This window comes from Triticum aestivum, chromosome 7B (genome assembly GCF_018294505.1).
Source record: "Triticum aestivum cultivar Chinese Spring chromosome 7B, IWGSC CS RefSeq v2.1, whole genome shotgun sequence".
Taxonomy (NCBI): Eukaryota; Viridiplantae; Streptophyta; class Magnoliopsida; order Poales; family Poaceae; genus Triticum; species Triticum aestivum.
This window is the reverse complement of record NC_057813.1, coordinates 553,051,372-553,070,576: the sequence shown is the minus strand read 5'-3', so window position 1 is coordinate 553,070,576 and position 19,205 is coordinate 553,051,372. Positions and strand designations below refer to the sequence as shown.

The following is a 19,205-nucleotide window of genomic DNA, read 5'->3' as shown; positions in this document are numbered from 1 at the left end:
CCCGAAATGGAATCAAGCCTCCTTCCCCCTGGCTTGACATGCACGCAACTCGGACGGCCGGGGCTCGCAGAAAGGAACGTCGGTTCGTGCAAAAAGGGCCCAGCCAAACGTGCGGCGAGTCGTGCAACGACTCCTCCAAGCAAGCGAGCGCGTGCCGTTGCTTCCATGCTAAGTTTATTTTTTGTGCGCTAAGCTTCAATCACCATGGTACAGTAACCAGTTTCTTAAGGTTTGTTTGATCTTGCAATACTAAAATAAATTCCGGGGCTCTATTATAACCAGTTGCTCGACTTCGATGTTATCATCAAATATAGTAATCCCCGCAGAAAAAAAAAATCAAATATAGTAGTACTAAGTACAGTGCTGGCTTAGCTGTGTATTATACCTACGGCACGGAGACAAATGGACACAGGAGTCGTTGGTTTGTCAGTTACAACTTGCAAACGTCTTTAGAGAAAAATCCAATGCTCCCAATGATACTTTACTACTCCCTCACGATTTTACTCCCTCCGTCCCATAATTACAAAAATGGCACGAGGATCGAGTCAGAAGATACCAGAACAGCACCGAAGAGGACAAGGATCCTATTACGGCAAAACGCGGGGACCAGATCGAGTAAACTGCCACCACTAGATTAGACGATAATGATCCCCCATAGAGATTCCCCTAGTTTGGGAAACTTTACTAATACCCCCCTGGATCCTCCCTCGGCTCGCCCGCTCTTCCCACCTCACCGGCCATCGCCCAACCCAGCCAGACCCAGGCGGGCGCCCCACTGTCTCTCCTCCTCGGTATTCTATTCCTCTCCCGATTTCGCCTCGCCATTCCTCCCCTCCAATCCGCCCGGCGACGCCGCGCGCGGGGTCCTCCGCCTCCTGCGGCGCCGGCGACAACCCGCCCGGTGCTAGGGCTCCGGTGACCTAGCCCCCCTGCCCCGGGCGATCGCGGGGGAGATCCATGTCCGCGGACACGCCCCCGCTCCCGCCGCCCGCGCCGCCGCTCGGCGCGCTGGATCCCGAGGCGGAGCCCGCGCAGCCGCTCGAGCCGCCCGAGGTGATGCACAAGACGAGGGCCGTTGACTTCCTCGGCCGCCGCACCCCCATCGTCTACCAGAACGACAACGGGCCCTGCCCGCTCCTCGCCATCTGTGAGAGCCCCCCTCCCCTCCCCTCCCCCCGCCTCTCCTCCCCCGCTCGGGTCGACCCACCGTTTTGGCGGATTACGCGCGCGGCGCGGGTTGGTTTTGCTCCCGATTTCACCTGCGTGGGTTTTGGCGCGCCCCTTTTTTGGTTGCAGGTAACGTGCTGCTGCTGAAGAACGTGATCAGCCTGAATCCGGATGCAGGCGAGGTGTCGCAGCAGAAGCTGCTGTCCCTCGTCGCCGACCGCCTCATTGACTCCAACAGCAGTGCGCAGGTTCGACCAGCTGATCAGCATTCCTGCAGCTAAGTTTGTGGCTGTTTGTGGTGTTCATTTCTGAAAATAGGGTTGGGTTGTGGCTCGCAGGGCAAGGACGAGGAGTACGCCCGCAACTGGGAGCACAACATCTCGGACGCGATAGACCTTCTACCGCGCCTCACGACCGGCATCGATGTGAATGTCATGTTCAGAAAGTGCGTTCGAGGTTTCCAGATTGCGGGTCGATGTTTTATGGGTGTGCGTGTGTATGTATGGCATTTAGTCTGTTGTTCTGAGGTGCATTTATGTGAACGTTGCAGGGTTGATGACTTTGAGTTCACCCCAGAGCGCGCCATATTTGACCTTCTGGATATTCCATTATACCATGGATGGATAGTCGATCCTCAGGTATTACTTATCCCTATGACATATTAGGTTTACATGTTGCTTTCCTGCAATGACAGAACACTCTACGAATTGGCTGTTACATGACCAACAAGTAACCTTTGATTTTGCTTGGTACTTATTGAGATCGGTATAGCCTGTCTCACCTAACTTGCATACAACAGCCCTACTACTTTAGGTGAGATGCAAATTTTTGACACGTGAATGGCCAGGTCCATAAACGTGAGAAATCAGTATTTGTATGCCCGTGAACTTGATTAAAGGATTCAATGCTATCTTGCATATGGTTTTTGGTACTTTTTCCATACATGTTTATGTTTTTCAATGTTGGTAATCACAATATTACATAGATGATGAATAATGTAGAATATACACATGGGGAATACTTATAAAACACTGACTGCTGTAGAGCGTGCAATGTCTTTGCTTCTGAAGGCATTATGCATGTGCAAGAGTGCAAGACTATACCATCTTTAAAATCTGGGTCTCCCTGAGTTCTGAGCCCTGTAAGCAATATTTCCTACATATAACACTACATATTCATTCTTAGAAGTCAGAGATATTTTTATTGTGATTGTTTTTGTGAATTTATATTCGGTCTCTGGAGTTTTTTTGCTTGCAATTGCATGCCCTTTTATCTGTAGTGCAGAGGAGTTCCCTGCTTTTACTAGCATTGGGATGTTCATGTGACATTAGTTTTCTTGCTTTTGACCTCTTGGTATTGGTAAAACGTACCACATTTTGTACGCTAGGTTGCTACCAACTGTATTCCAGTCTGCAGCCTAAGCCATCGGTCATAATTATGTCTATTCTGTTGAGATGAATTGTCAACTGAGGGAACTGATTCTCTTACTCCGATGCCCCTCACTTTCACTCTTTGTGTTTCAATTGTCGCTTGGGTTGCTTCTGCAAAAGGTTATGCTTGCATACGGACATTATATTTAAATTCCAGTGTAGATTTGGTGGACTTATTTTTTGTACTGAAAAACTCAATAATTAATGACCTGTTTATATTGTGCAACGCAATTCCACGAACAAAGACGCATGACTAACATGGTTTCCATGTCAATGTGTCACGTGACTCATTACTACAAAATAGATACAGCATCACTTTATTAGCTGTGCCTATAACACCACTGACATGCTAATACTGCTTCATATCAATTTCTAGGATACTGACACTGCTAGTGCCATTGGATCAAAGTCATACAATGCTCTTGCTTCTGGGCTTGCTGAATTTAAGTCAGAGAAACCAGCAGAAGAGGATAAACATGTTGCAGAGGAAGAAACTGTTGATTTTGCTGCTGCAACAGCAGCAGCATTAGGGGTTCCGTCACCTACTGTTTCTCTAGGGAAACCATTTGATGAAAGTACACTCTCAGATTCAGCTGAACTGCAAATGAGACGAGGCGACCGTGAGGAAGACGAGGAACTAAGGAGAGTCCTTAGTCTATCCAAAGCTGAAAGCACGAATGTTGTTGATGGTTCTGTTTCCTTCAGCACTTCGCAGAGTCATTCATCCTCCAATATAGAGGATACACCACGTAGTGAGAGCTTTGTATTAGAGGCACCTGAGGTGGTAGGACCGTCAAATAAAGAGGAAGGTAGTCATGATTCTACATTACAAAACACAAATTCTGATGCTACTGTTAGTGAAGTCGCGTCTTCAGAATCTGAACAAGCTTTGACCTCTAAAGAAACAGAGGAAGATGGGAAAAGGGATGTGTTAGTAGAGCACCTTGATATACCTGTTCAATCTTCAGAATCTACTGTTGCCTGCCCTTCTCATGAATCTTCTGTTCTCAATGGCGAAGCTTCTGCTCCTGCTCCTGATCTCGCTGAAGCTAGTAAAGAAACCTGCAGAGAACATTCTACTATGCAAATTCATGACACTCAGGCTTCTGATACTGCCCCTCAGGTTTCTGATGCTGAGAACAGCTGTGACTCGGCAACTGTAACTAGTCAAGCTACTCCTATGGGTGCTACACCTCAGGCTTCTGATACTGCCCCTCAGGTTTCTGATACTGAGAACAGCTGTGACTCAGCAACTGTAACTAGTCAAGCTACTCCTATGGGTGCTATACCTGAGCAGGATGAGAAACTTGTTTCTCTAGACACTGCTGTGCTCGCCTCTTCAAGCATTCAGGGGAACGAGCCAATCTATCAAGGAGAAGAGCACGTACTTGGGGGTGGAAACATGGCATTTCAAACTGAAGAGCCAGTGTATGAGGGTGAGGTGGTTCTTGCTGAGCAGGCTGACAAGATCGTGGAAAGTAGTCAATGCTTGGAAAATGGAGCTGCACATCATCAATGTGAGATTTTTTCCAGTTACCAGTTGTGCAATTGGGTCATGAATATTTATTCACAATATTTAGCTTTACACCCCTTCATTTGTTTGCAGGGGACCTGATTGATAATTTTCTACAGAGCACTGCTAACCAGCTGACTGTCTATGGGTACAGTTCTGTTCATAGGTTTAGGCGCATCGATTTCTCTTGTTCATAATTAATATGTGGCAAAATTTTCATCATTACAGTTTGTTTTGTCTACAAGAGGGTCTTAAGGAAAGAGAGCTTTGTGTCTTCTTCCGCAATAACCACTTCAACACTATGTTCAAGGTATGATAATTAATTAAGTCAGATTATGTAATTACAGTAATAAGCTATTAAGCTTGCTGGCTTTATTTTTTCCATGCCTTTTGTGCAGTATAACGGAAGTCTATATCTCTTAGCAACTGATCAGGGTTTTTTCGGCCAAACTGATTTGGTATGGCAAACGTTAGATGAGGTATGTAATAGCCCTCTCCACCAACACTTTTATTCACTTGAAATGGAAGTTACTGATTTGTTTTGTTCTCAATTGTCAATCATTAGGTGAATGGAGATGGGGTTTTTCTCACTAGTAACTTCACACCATTTATGGCTGAAACTCCCAGAAATGATTCATGGAATCAACAGCAGGCCATGACGACTACTGCTGTATGTGCAACATCAATAGATTTTTGTGATTGTCATTGGGTTCTATAAGATTATATAATTCATTGTTTATTCTATCCTCAGGACTATATTGCTCAATTTGACAATTCTCTGCCAAACTCATCTGGAGAGTATGCCCCTCGTACCCTCTTTTTTTGCAAAGTTCTATGTTGGCCAGATAACAGATCTTATCCAAATTACTATTGCATAACAGTTTAACCTTTGCAACCATGTTAATGTGTATTGTCAGATATGATGTGATATTATGATGCCAGTTGAAGCTATGTACTCCCTCCGTTCGGAATTACTTGTCGTAGAAATGGATGTATCTAGATGTATTTTAGTTCTAGATACATCCATTTTCGAGACAAGTAATTCCGAACGGAGGGAGTAGTATTTTCCCACTCTGCTGTTCCTAGTTAGCCTTTTGCAGTTATTGGTTCTGTTCTGCACTTCTGCTTGTTTTAGGCTTGCAATCCAGTCTGTTGTACCGAGTGTTGTGGCTATTTCCCATTTTAGTTCCTTGCCTGGTTGACGAGTTGGTGGGGGATCTTGAATTTTTTATTAAACTTCTCATTTCATGCTTAGCTGAATGACCAATATCTAGGTATGTTTTATGGAGAGTATACACATGCTCAATTTGCTGTACCACTACATGGCATGCAGTAAAAATGTTCAAGTTGTAAAGTAGTGGTAAAGCTGTTGCCTTGTGACCAATGAGCTCATGGGTTTGAGTCCTGGAAACAGCCTCTTGCAGAAATGCAGGGAAAGGCTGCGTACAGAAGACCCGAAGTGGCCGGACCGGGCTGCCCTGTGCAAGTGGGAGCTACATGCACCAGGCTGCCTTTTTTTTATCTATACATCTGGTTACTTAAAATACCGTCGGCAATCATAGTTTTAGATGCATTATAAGTACGGTATGATGGTTCTCTGATGCAAAGAGATAGTTGTAGGCTTGTAGCACCTACGTGGTCCAGGTTAACCCGTTTAACAGGTTAGCATGACGTAAGCCTGACTAGGAAAATGTGTATGAATTATCCTGTTCAACAAGATAGCATGATATTTAGCCTGATTAGGAAAATGTGCACGAGTTATCCCATTTAACAGGTTAACCTTACTAGGAAAATGTGCAATGATAAGGAAAACTGCACAATGCATGGTTGCAGGCAAAAGGCGAACCCTCAAATATACCTGTATTTGCATGTGTATATCCCCAAGGCCTAACCTGTTTGCATGGTTTTTCTTTTATGTTGTCAGCTCGGATTTAGAGCTAGCTATCGCACTTCAACAACAGGAGTTTGGGCAGCAACCTCAACAACACCAGCCTCCACCACAGCAGCAGCAGCCTCAGCAACAACAGCAGCAGCAACAGACGCAAACACACCAGACACCCAATCAATCATCAGGCCGGCCAGGACTTGTTGTTGGCCCAAGGGTATGTTTCCTTTGGTTTGCTGTTTGATGCATGTAGCTAGTGTTCCGAACATTTAATCATCACGACCAGTAAACATCTAATTACCACACACTGCCTGTTACAATTATTATATTCTTTATGTACTGACAACTGTCATCCCATGGTTAAAAGTTAAATGTGGGAGATTTGCCAACCTGTATATACCATGTTGCAAAATGCAATGAGTACATGCCAGTTTTGACCTAGTACTTTCATTCTATTTGAGTGAAACATGACCACAACCCCTAACCCTGAAGTCACATTGGTTCTACTATGCTCGAATCATTTTTGTACTCAAGTGATATTTTAATGTCAACTTGTGAACTATCTGTATTGCTGCTACAATGTCAAAAGCTACCTATTTTACATAAAACCAAATCTATTGCACAGAACCAGTAATTATCCATTTAGTTGTGGATCCTAAATAGTAAATTCCTCCATAGTCCTTGCACTCATTCCTGGTAGTGTTTTTTAACTACATTTCCACTGCTTATGGTATCAATTATTCGCAATCGCTAGTGACCAGGCGGCATATCTTTGCCCTGGCCTGCTTCACACATTTTATATCCTACGTAATAATAATTCTTATGCATTGCCGGTTCATGCTTTCACTTGTCTGAGAATTACTTGTGGTTTTAATTCTGCAGCAGAGGTCAAATGTCCCGCCGCCTGCAAGAACCGAGTCGAAGAAAGAGAAGTGCATTGTAATGTAAAGATATTCCAGGAACAGAACAGGAGAAAAGAAAAAGGAGACAAGAAGCACCATACATATACTGTAAAAAGGTCTTCTTGTCTCATGCCGCACCGTGCTTGCGGCACGGCAGACTTAAATTTGTAGCCAGCCTCCATCAAGCCGTTTCTCGTTTTTAGCTCTCTTATTTCTTCGTTGTTTTCCCTTGTGTAAATACCCTCTTGGAAAGCCATAAAACGTGAAAACAGAGGTCGATGTGTTTACGCTGCAATGTGATTGATCAAACTCAACTCATCGTCTATGAAAAGCCGTGGTCTACACTCAACTCATTGTCCATAAAAAAGTGTTGCATACTCTATGTGGCTTATTTTGCTCATGCTTATCTCAGTTATAAGCGTATTATAAAGGTGCAAGAGAAAGGCAGGGTTCTCTTCTCAAAAACTTGTTACGGGTGCTTTTCTATGTGCACATCCAGTTCAACCGACGCCATACCATATGCAGAACCCATTGTGTCACAACATTCCTATCTACACACACACACCCTCCAAGAACAAATGAAACAAAATTGCCGCGCTGTGCTGGTTAGCCAGTTTGAGATGCGCAAAGCGGCGGAGGTATAAGCTGGACTTTGATCTGTCTCGACTAAACGGACAGTGGAGTGGCGCAATCACCCCCCCTAAATAGAAGGAGGGGTAACAACTCCATCAACCAATAAACTGAGGGGTTACAACTCAATCAACCATCAAACTATCTCGATGTAAACTTCCCCGTTGATCCGGCCGGCGAAGAGGGCGATCATGAAAGGGAACCTCGCAAGGCATGCCACGAAGTCATCCTTGCTGATTTTGTCGTCGTCGTCAATGTCAAACGTCTCAAACAGCTTCAGCATCTGCAAATCAGAGTACAGCCAGGGTGAGTGGAGTCGGCACACTGAAGTTACATCGTTTGACCGGCTTGCATTCCAAGAGAACCTGAAAGGTCGAAAACTCACCCTGTCGTCTGCTGGAGGAAGCATGCCCGATCGCAGGGCGTCGGCTAGCTGTGCAAGGGATATGTCAGAGGTCCCAGGGGCCTTGCATTTCTCGAAGGCGGTTTCGCACACTCCCTCAAACAACGGCTGCTTCCTTAGGTGCGCACACCCGACCAGGAACTGTGTACATCAGGTAGTAATGTGGTAGCATGTTAGGACAACATACAGCAATGACCTATGACGATATAGAGTAAACATATGGCCATATATGTAGGAACATGCTACCACATCGTCGGAATTACAATGACCTATGCTAGCTACGAGATGGACTGCGTTTTAAATCAATACCTGTCGGAATGTGATGGATTCCTTATTTTCAAAATCGAAGTAGTGAAATATCTGAAACAAATATGCGAGTTCAGCAAAGACAATAGTTTCACATAAGTTTTCTGTCAATTTTGTTTTAAGGAAATTAAGCTTGATGGTATTTGCAGGGAGGAGAGTGTTAGTACCTTCTTGCATAGAGGACTGCAATCTAGGCCAAAAGGAGCCCAAAAATCTTGTGCTTTAACACGTCCACTGCAAGAATTGGTTAATTGTATTTATCACTACACTGCGGAATGACAGAAAATAATAGGCGTGTCTACTTATAAACAGAGAACGGAAGTAATGTTGCATCCTTTAAGCAAACAATCGTTAATGACCAAACTTTTATAATCTTCTATAAGGTAATCCAGTAGTTGTCAGTTAAGGGATGAAGAACTTACTCGCTGTCTGGATTCATAGCCAAAAAGTGCTCCAAGAGTTCCATTGCTTCTGCGGTGCTTACACCATACACCTGAAAACAGATGTAAAAAGGAAATCAGATACTATCACATAGCTGAAAGCAGTATGCACAGTACTTCGGAAAGAGCCAACATGTGAAATAAAACGCTGCGTGGATCATGGAAAAAAATCAACTACGTACAAGTCTACAACTATCATTCATCTATCCTCACAGAGAAGAAAAATGTCTCGTTATAGTGAAGCAAGAGATAACTCTAGATCCACAAAGAAGCAAACTTAAAGGCAAATGAAATCAACGTTGTACCATAACATTTTCTTCAATAATAGCACAACTTCACAATCTTATGATGTTTCTTTGATAGGTTTTCTCACCAAGTTCTACATACAGTGTAATTTAAGAAAGACTTACTTCTTTTACCCAAGCCATTTCCACCATATAACTTGAGCAGTTGGCCTGCAAATGGAAACTCAGCTTATTAGAGTCAAATTCCTACTTCCTACTCAAGTGCACGCATGCCCATCTCCAGTTACCGCCATTTGAAATTCTGGAAGATTCCCTATGGTAAGGACTCCAGAAAACAAAGGTCAAAGCTGGCACATGAATTTAGAATATAGAGACAGTGTTGTAGGTGGCCTGTTACCTTTCCAGCTTCTTCTGCTCTTGACGCAATCATTGAATCAGCATATGAATAAGAAGTCGGTAAAACATTAAGGGCGTGTGCCATAGCATAGCTGGTCTGTAGAATAAAAATATTATGACCACATTGCTACAGAAACCATAGGAGTTGAAAGGACGATTCATTTGAGTAAAACAGTATTACATTCTCTGCAAAATGAAGGGCATTCTCCTGCTTGATCTCAGGGGGGTAGACAATAGGGAGGTACTCTACCTGTAAAATCAATTATTCATATAAGGAATGAGCTTATTGTGTGAGGAATTGCTGCCAATAAACATGAGAGACAGTGGTTGGGGTGTGCAAGAAATGCAGACCTCCATGAAGTTGTGAAACTGGGTGAACATCTTGAACATGAGTGCTATTAGTGATATGTTTCCCCTGAAACACAATAACAATTATGACAGGGAACAGCGCAAAAAGAAAAAAGAAGAAGAATGCATAATCTTAGAGAAACTAACCAGGACTGGTCAAAGTGCACATGGGGGTAACGAACAACAACCGGTTGAACAGGGTAGCCAGGTATGAATGCTCCATGTTGGAATGAAATCAGAAATCTCCCATTGGTTGTAGTGCCTTCAGGGAACAACAGGACACGCGGAAAGCTATTGCCACCTGCCTTTCTCTGAAAGCACATCCTAAAATGTACCATATGAACAAAATAACTAATAGACAATAAAGTTGTTTGTCTTATGTTATAGTATGAGTTGCATGGAATCAACTTTTAAAATCAGTTACACCGTGCACTTTAGACGACAGTAGGAAGTGCAGAACAACTATGGGGTCAAGGCCTGATGGGAAGCATCCTAACCTTTATTTCATTCACAGCTGACTTCCTTGAAGCCGGCGAGAATCTATCAACGTATATAACCTGTAAGATAGGTATAAATTGTCATAAAGTTTGACACTTGAAAGGAACTTGCAAATTGAAATGCTTCAAGAGGAGAATGTAAAGGTACATGCCTGCATTGCTCTTATGATTGTTCCAACAAATGGTATGGCATCATGGGAATCCGATGAAACAATGGTTGGGAACAATTCATAGAAGAAGTATATGGGATCTATGTATGATACATGATTGGAAACAACTATAGGTGCAAGCTCTCTAGGCGCAGGCCTTCCTTTTCGTGTGATCCAGTGATACCTGAGAGTACAAACGAGTGGCCAACAAATATCAGACAGTACTCAATAGCAATATAAGATGGGAAAATATGATAAGTATGCGGTCAAAACCAGAAACCCTCCAGTAAGTATAAACAAGCAGTAGAGCACATTGTACAAATGATTTTTCGCCAGTTAGCTTTTCATTTTATTTCAGGGAAGGTTGGTAAGCAAGGTTCCTCACCAGTCACCACTTTGACATCGTTTTAGAAACATTCAACGAATTGTATCCAAAACGTTCAACTGAGCAATTGCCAGTTGTGTAAGGCATAAGGTCATACGCCCCACAAGCAGAACCCATGAAATGTGCTTCCAGCATGGACATCATCATCATTTGAATTATCTACACATTATTCCCATTTGAATTATCCACAGTCACACACATTACAGACCACCTGGTTCATGTCCCCAATTAACAAGGATGTAACAAAATTATCAGGGGTAATTTTGTTGAAATAATTGTCCTCTTCTAATTCTTGGGTAGCTCTCTCTAACTAGCTCCTCATATAAAAATTGTCGAGGCATATCACCAGCAATGTTGTGATCTACAAACCCAAGCAAAAGCTAACCAGAGGGAGACGGACCGTGCAAGAATCAGTTTCCAACCTACGGTGAACTGTGATATTAACCAGACGGGCCCTCCCGTTCCTGTCGGTCAGCCGTATTAAGTGCATGTCGTAACAAACAAAGTCACCCGCACGGTCCTTCACCTTCCGAGATGATACGGCGTCGGCGTCGCCCCCACCAAACAAATCGCTGCCCACACACGTGCCGCAAGGCAAATCCCCCCCAAATTCTGCAAACCAACCAAACTTCTCCCGATCGCGTCATCCATCCGCGGCAGCTTCGGCATGTGTCGCCTCGCCGCCGAAACCTAATCATCTAGTGAAACAAATTCGAAGCTTCCCAGCGGCTCATCGATCGAGCGCCAAATGTTCAGATCAGATCGAAACCCAATCCGAGCAGAGCTGCTGCTGCTAGCGGCGCTTGCTGAGGCGGAGGCACTGACCCGAAGGAGAAGAGGATGCAGCGCGCAGAGAGCCGGGTGACCCACATGAGCCGGCGGCGCCAGGCCGGCATGGGGCCGGCGCCCTCCCGCGGGCGCTCCCGCGAGTCGGTCCAGCCGCGCAGCGCCACCCACGTGGCGGCGTACCCGATCGCGATGGCCAGCCCGAAGAGCACGAGCCGCGCCGTCGCGACCGGCGCGAGCAGCAGCGTCCTGGCCCACCCGTAAGGGCCGCCCAGCCACGGCGTCCTGTTGCGGAACGGGTCGGCGGGGGACGGGCCCGGCGGCCGCGGCGGGCGGCTGTCCTCCGAGAGGAACGCGAACGGGTCGCCGCCGCCTCCGCCGTCGCACACCGAGGCGGCGGCGCAGAGGTCGTCGTCGCCGTCGTGGCCCCGCGCGTGGCCGTTGGCGGCGCGGGTGGGCGTGGTGGGCGTGATGGAGTCGGAGAGGAGGGGCGTGGCGAGGGAGGAGGCCGGGGTAGGGCCATGATTTCGAGTGGCCATGGATGGGGGCGGGGGGGGGGGGGGGGCCGGTGGGGACAGCGACGGCGGGAGGAAGCGGGAGGCTGGAAAAGGAGCAATGGAGGAGGCGAGTTATGGCTTATATGAAAAGCAAATAGCGAAGCGGAGGGAGGGAGGAGATGATCGTTTTTGTGGTCGTGGGGCTCGTGGCCTCGTGGGTTCGTTTTTTTTTTTTTTTTTGCGTTCTGGCACTCTCGGATCTTGTTTTTTCATGTATTGCCCCGGGTCAGAGAATGGTCAGAGATCCTTTTAAGAGAACTGAAAATATAAAATAAAATTTGAGCCAGGTAAATTTTGCAAGTAGGGGATGGGGGTGCAAAACCTGAAAAATGGCAGGAGTATTTGTTTCCATAAAAATAGGAGAAATGCAAACAAATATGGTCCCGCGAGAGATTCAAATTCCCAACGAAAAAATCAATAAGAATTTGGTTTCGCAATTGTTTGATCCAAATCACTGCCATAGAAAAGTACTCTAAATATTCCCTACAAAAGAAACATATAAATCTTATACTCTAGAGAGGGCCTTCACCTTTTGTCATATTTTTCAATGAAAACATATACATCTCGGTCAATTGAGAATTAGCCAACCCCAAGTTGGTTTTACAAATTTATCCATAGATGCTTAAATTAATGTTCACTTTCTTGTAAGACTTTGTTCATCTAGTATACGAAATGTGTTATTGTCTCGCCAGTTGATTTTACTAATATGTTAATGCAGTTTTTTAAAAGTCCACCTTGTTGTACTATACCCGGCAGCAAGATAGTACAACAAGCAAATAGCAAAGCGGAAGAAGGAGGACGAGATGATCGTTTGTGTGGTCATGGGGCTTGTGTCATGTTGCGTTTTTTCCTATATTGCCCTCGATCAGAGAATGGTCGGCACTCTTTCTCAAAAATTACTATAGAATAATGAGCATACAAAATAAAAGTTTGACGCAATTAAAAAGTGCAAAACCTGAAAATGGCAGGAGTATTTGTTTCTATAAACATAGGGGAAATGCCAAAAAATATGGTCTCATGAGAGATTGAAATTCCCAACAAAATAACAATAAGAATTTGGTTTCGCAATTTTTTATCCAAATCATTGTGCTATAGGAAAATACTCTAAATATAGTCCAAAAATGAAATGTAAAAATCTTCTCTAGAGAGGGCCTTCCCCTTTTGTCATTTCTTTAATGAAGACATATACATCTCGAGCAATTTGGGAATCAACCAACCCCAAGTTCAGATTACAAATCTATCCATATATGCCTAAAGTAATGTTCACTTTCTTGTAAGAATTTATTCATCCTGTACACAAAATGTATTATTGTCTCCTCTTTACTAAAATGTTCATACAATTTTTAAAAGTTCACCTTGTTGTACTTTACTAGGCAGCAAGACTGGTAAGCTATAAAGGAAAACACCCTGTTGTATTACCTTTTCTTGAAGTTTAGCAAAAGAAGATCTTTCACGGATTGATGAAATCTTGGGCGATTGTAAATTAGAAAAACCTTTTGTAATCTATCTGCATGCTTCTAATTGCATTTTCTCTGCATGCAATAGTTAATACTTTTTAATTAGTTCCATATTTGGTATCTTTTATTTTGTACGGTAGCCATGATTTACCTGTTCATATTATCCTGGTTGTGCAAATAAGCATTTACCAAAAAAAATCATGCTCATAATTTACCTGCCAAGTAAATTATCCGATTTGGTAAACCCTTATTGCCTTACCAAAAATAAATAAGATTGTATTTCGTAATCAATAAAAGATGGGGTAGTTAAAGTGTTTTTAGGTAAAACTAATGAAATAATTCATAGATATGAGGGGGGAATAAAAAAGGAGAGAAAAGGGTAATGTATTTAAGATTGTACGAAAGAAGCGGTGGGTGACAAAACGTCATGCTTGCGAAAACATAATTTAGATAAGTCTTGTTTGATACTCAGACAAGGTGGTAGTGGGAAAACGGAATGATGTTGTAGAGGATGTTGAACTTCCACAAAAACCTCCTCCGCTTGAAGGTGTGAACTCTACTTCTATAGTACTCACTAAAAAAACAATAAATTATATGATTTCAAGCCCATCGGCTTACGTAATGTAATTTATAAAGTGATCTCCAAGTGTCTAGTGAATAGACCAAGGCCTTTACTTGATGATCTTATCTCAGAGCAAAGTGCTTTCGTTCCAGGTAGTTTGATCACTGACAATGCCCTTGGTGCCTTTGAGTGCATTCATTACATAAAGCAAGAGAGATTCAACTAAGATTTTCTATGCATACAAGTTGGATTTATCTATGGCTTATGATAGGGTATTAGGATGGATTGGGATTTCTTGGAGAAAGTGATGCAAAAGGCTAGGTTTCTCTCATCGATGGATTAATTGAATTATGACATGTGTCACATCGGTGAGGTTTGTGTTAAATTAAATGGGGACCTCTCTTGGATTCATTTGCATCGACGCTTGGGCTTCGACAAGGAGGGGGGTCCCTTATCACCCTTTCTATTCTTGTTCGCCGCCGATGGACTCTCTGTTATTCTTAAGCATGGTATGAATTCTGACAATATTATCCTGGTTAAAATCTGGCGGAGGGCACCAAAAATCTCACACTCGTTGTTTGTGGATGACACTATGCTTTTTATTAGGCTTCTCATGATGACGCTACAAACATAAAAAGTGCTCTTGATTTATATGGACCGTCTACCAGGCAATGCCTGAATTATAACAAATGTTCTATCTTATTTGGTCAAGCATGTCCAGTTCCTATGCAGGAACAAGTGCAGGTTGTTTTAAGTATTACTAGCTCTTGTTTTGAGGTGCTTATCAATTAGTTGCACAAGCCTAGCATACGTATGTTATGGGAGTTTTTAAACCCCCCTTCTCTGTGTGTGATGATTTGACTAGGATGGTCAGGAACTTTTATTGGGGAATCGAAGAAGGCATGGCGAAAGGTCCATTGGAAAGCATGGAATCACCTTCTTCAGTCACACCATTTTCTAGTAATGTATCATCTTCCTTACTTGTGATTAGTCATGGCATTAATCTACTAAAGAAGGCCTTGTGTGGCGTGTTGCTAACGGAAGAGCCATCCGGATGTTGTGTGATAATTGGATTCCAAGACGAGATTCATATAAACTAGTAACGACGCAGGGAAGGTGCAAATTCGATGTGTTTGGGAGCGCCTGAATGATAATGGTTCCTGGGACCTTGATATATTTATAAATTACTTTCTGCCTTGTGATGTTCAGAGATTTAAAAAATAAGAGCATCGCCGAGGTTGGAAGAAGGTACACTTGCATGGGTGCCTGTAAACTATGGTATTTTCTCAGTTAAAAGCCCAACTCGGCCCTCATATGAAGCCTCCTGTCGCCTTCCATGGACATGCAATTGCGTCAAGTTCGGTGCCTAGTGGGCAACGGTCTTGCTGGAAACCAATTTGGTATTGTGGTGTTCCTCCTATTGTATGGAATTTTGCCGGAGTGTTGCTATAAACTCACAACCGACTTGGCAAAACAAACACAAGAGCAGTCTTGAGGTCACTACTATTTGCTCGTTGTGTGGAACAGAGCCTGAAGATAATTTTCATGCACTCTATAGATGCTCTCTGGCAATGGAGCCATGGAACACAATGTTTGATGTGTGAAAACTCCCTTTGTTGGATGATGTTCGGAACACAGGGAAGGAGTGACTACTTCGTATTCTAGACCCCATGCCTGAAGTTGAACGTTGCATCTTACTGTTGACGCTATGGAGGTGTTGACATAACCAAAACGAAATTGTGCATTATAGTCCCCCTGGAAGTCTCGAAGAGATTCTTGTGTATCTACCTTGAGTCCATCTTTTGCAAGACCCTCTAGCTGGCCCGAGCAAAGGAAAAGGAGTAGTCTCATCTGATCATCTAGTAGTTCCTATACATGTGATTCCAACGAAAGCTTTTCTTCCTGTGTGTAGTCCTCTAGCCACTGAATGTGTGAAGATGTACTCTGATGGTTCATTTTTGTAAGACAGAAGCGCTGGTGGGGGCATGATTCTTCGTGGCAATCGGGGTGGTATTATCTTCTCATCATGCAAAGAACTTCGTTGCCGAGTGGAAGGGGAATTGTGTGCTTGTATGGTGGGACTGTAACTTGCTCTCATGAGAAGCGAACGGCATGTTGCTACCAAGGTCGACTCTTTGGACGCTGTCAAAATGGTTCAAGGCAGTGACACGAGTAGATCCATTCTCCTCCTCTGTGAAAGAAATCCAACGCTTGGTGGATCTTCGGAAACTTGTATTACTCATATTAGACGCTCTCACAATGAGGCTAACTATTGCTTGGCTAATTTCGCTGAAGTAGAGAGTAGGAGTGTGACTTGGCAGGGCTCCCCCCCCCCCAAATGTGCTTTGGCTCGCTCCAATGTTTGTAGTCGTCGCTAAGTGATCTACAAATCTAGATGTAATTTGTATTTTTTTGTTTATACTACCTTGACAGTTAATTAATAAATTGCAATTTTTCCTAACAAACACCACTTCGGTCGAGTTATACTCCCTCCGTCCCAATGTACTTCCTCCGTTCCGAACGGAGGGAGTACAAAGTTGAATCATTTATTTTGGGACGGAGGAAGTACTATACAACAAGTGTTCTCTCTCGCAAAAAAAGAAAAATAATTCATGTGGGTGATTTCTTCACGCGTACGCAGAGATGGAGCCTACCGTGATTTACCATCACTTTGGGTAGCAAAAGCAAAAGATGATACTATCAGGACCCACAGCCCGCTTTGGTGGGCCTCCCTCCCTCGAGTCGAGAACCCCGCGAGACTCGACATCCGCTCGCAGACATGTGGTCCAGATGGTGCACTCCAGTTCTTTTTTTTTTCATGGTAATACGTGTCTTATTCATATCATAAAGATTAAAGTACAAGTCACGTAAGGACCGACATGACAAAACTGAAAAGATAGCAGAACATCTCTGAGCTTGACACCAACGCCCATCACCTGCCTCCGGCACCACGACAGTAGCCACCGAAGAAAAGAATGATGGATCACCTCCTCACCCGAGCTCGACGCGGCTCCATCGCTGATATGCAGCTTTGCGGACCTCTAAGGTGGCTCACCAAAAGTGAAGCCCTTACCGTTGAACGAATCAGACCGGGGCAACACCCCAGATACGCCATCGAACTCCAGATCTGGCACCGCACCGCGACTAAGACGTCGCGGAAGGAAACCATACCTGCCATCCACGAACCACGAACCCAGCACATGTTTCGTCTTCCAGATGTCGTCGATGCAGACCACAATCTGCATCCGCTCCTAGACTACCTCCCAAGCTCCGCGCCGATGCTGGAGCAAACGCCGGCGCAACGGCGGAGCCCGAGGACACAGGTCCACCACGAGGATGCCGCCGCCGCCACGCCATCCTTGCTTGAACAGACTGGTTTCCAAATCCATCCCCAACCATACGACCAATGACCTTGTCAAGGAAGGATCCGAAGAATCTTTATTCAGCGCTGTCATCGTCGCCGCCGAAACAAAGATGATGAACAGTCTAAAAATCTAAACTACGAGGGAGTAAAATCGATCCACACGCGTGGATCCGGCGACCCCCCTCACCACCGACGACCGAGGTCGCCGGCGGAGGGGAGCCGTCGGAGGACGACGCTGAAGGATTGGGTGTCCTGGTGGCGGCTAGGGCCAGGAGGAAAACGATTCGTCCGATGGCGCACTCCAGTTCGGACAGGTACAGCCGACCAGCAACCAGCGTACGTACCCCCGTATACATTTTGTTTTTTTAAAATGTTCGTGGCATCACGTGGCCGTTTTTCTGTTCTTTTCTCTGCCGTCAAAAAAGAAAAAACTCTCCAACTCATCGAAAGGAAAAAAAAAAACAATCTTTCTCCGGGTCCTGGGACTAGACTGGAGAGTTCGTACGCAACGACGACAAGCACCCCAAAACGTGCCCGGCGAGGCTGCCGCGGAAGGACGAGTCCACGTCAAATAGTCTCTCCTGCTTTTTTTAGCCTGTCTGACGTCAAGGAAAAGAAGAAGAAGCCTGTCCGATGTCTTGGTCGTACGCAGTGGACCGTTTAAATTCGCGGTTGCCGACGGAGCTTAAAATCTCCCGGTCGGTGAAGCCAAGTGTTTCCCTCCTTGACTCTATCAATATCAATCTCTCCACTTTGTGTAGCCCATAAAAACTCTTTTTCTTTAGAACAAACTCTTCTTTTTGTCATCATGCTATCGTATGATCGTGATAGAATTATAGAAATAGGTCTGGACGTTACAGTGTGCACCTACACCACAAACAATCAATTTTAAACAAAAATATTACTTGCATATCATTCTACGCATTCAACAAATATGATTTCTTTCACGCGTTTTTAAACGTTGTAGATATTGTCTTTTTTGCACAAAAAGGCCATCTTAGATAGCATTGCAATTGTTTTCTTTAAACGGAGGCAAACTATTTGTCTCATCTCATTGCATAAGAAGGGGGGAGCATAGTTTCTTGCCCCGGCAATTGCCCGTATGCGCTCACCACTTTTAATCTTGGATAACATGATCAAAGGTGGCATTGCTTTGTTACGAAAGACTCACGCCGTTCTGCTCATTCGAAATATTCAAGGAAATCAATAGAACGAGTTGAACAAACACATAGCCTTGCACTGAGATCCTTGAAACCCGGCCGTTGCAATCCACCGATCCTTGGCTGAAGGTGGATCACTGCATTCAGTTGTGTCGAGCTATTGAATAACTAAAGACTCCCACAACATATTCCAAATAAGCGTTACAATTATTGACAACACATGTTATTCTTTGCTTCTACGAAAATATGTGTACCAAACCGTTTGACCGGGAGATGACCGGTGTGATTGGCAGCGCAGAGGAGGGTGGCATAGGAGGAGAAGGAAGGAGTAAGTGGAGGATGCTGGAGAAAAAAGGAAGGAGGGAGCTAGCAGAGTGACACACAACAATGACAAGTTTGCGATACTAAACTCGAGAGAATCACCAAAGTAAATAGAAAGTGTAGTTATTAAAGGATAGTATGAAAAACGGTTACCTCCCCAAGCTTAAGATTAAGTAAGGCTTAGGCACTTTTATGTTGAGGCACAGATGACCTCTTCTTTGGAGGACGTGGACCTTGCGTCGATGATTTTTTTCCTTGATGTGGTCTGGGTGCTGCTTTCTGATAGAACCTGCTTGAACGAA

General features: G+C 44.3%; 2 protein-coding genes across 4 annotated transcripts; one reads left to right on the top strand and one right to left on the bottom strand.

Moving 5' to 3' along the window:
- The first annotated feature begins 721 nt into the window (after positions 1-721).
- Positions 722-7,246, top strand: LOC123159049 (ubiquitin carboxyl-terminal hydrolase MINDY-2). Of its 2 annotated transcripts, none has more exons than XM_044576851.1 (12): positions 722-1,147; positions 1,297-1,415; positions 1,506-1,612; positions 1,718-1,805; positions 2,974-4,114; positions 4,204-4,258; positions 4,339-4,420; positions 4,509-4,589; positions 4,676-4,780; positions 4,862-4,908; positions 6,035-6,212; positions 6,881-7,246. In XM_044576851.1, exons 1-12 carry the CDS (start codon positions 958-960, stop codon positions 6,941-6,943), a joined length of 2,256 nt encoding a protein of 751 aa, XP_044432786.1. In that variant the 5' UTR covers positions 722-957; the 3' UTR covers positions 6,944-7,246. The 2 variants fall into 2 exon arrangements, with proteins under 2 accessions (XP_044432786.1, XP_044432785.1); XM_044576850.1 differs by having other exon boundaries at positions 723-1,147; positions 6,878-7,246.
- A 106-nt stretch (positions 7,247-7,352) lies between these two features.
- Positions 7,353-12,073, bottom strand: LOC123159051 (lysophospholipid acyltransferase LPEAT2). Of its 2 annotated transcripts, none has more exons than XM_044576852.1 (13): positions 11,522-12,073; positions 10,315-10,495; positions 10,163-10,222; positions 9,813-9,976; positions 9,669-9,732; positions 9,499-9,567; positions 9,319-9,414; positions 9,087-9,131; positions 8,659-8,729; positions 8,404-8,470; positions 8,240-8,290; positions 7,913-8,071; positions 7,353-7,810 (listed from the first exon to the last, which is right to left on the bottom strand). In XM_044576852.1, exons 1-13 carry the CDS (start codon positions 12,019-12,021, stop codon positions 7,664-7,666), a joined length of 1,674 nt encoding a protein of 557 aa, XP_044432787.1. In that variant the 5' UTR covers positions 12,022-12,073; the 3' UTR covers positions 7,353-7,663. The 2 variants fall into 2 exon arrangements, with proteins under 2 accessions (XP_044432787.1, XP_044432788.1); XM_044576853.1 differs by having other exon boundaries at positions 9,813-9,989; positions 11,522-11,955.
- Positions 12,074-19,205: the final 7,132 nt, after the last annotated feature.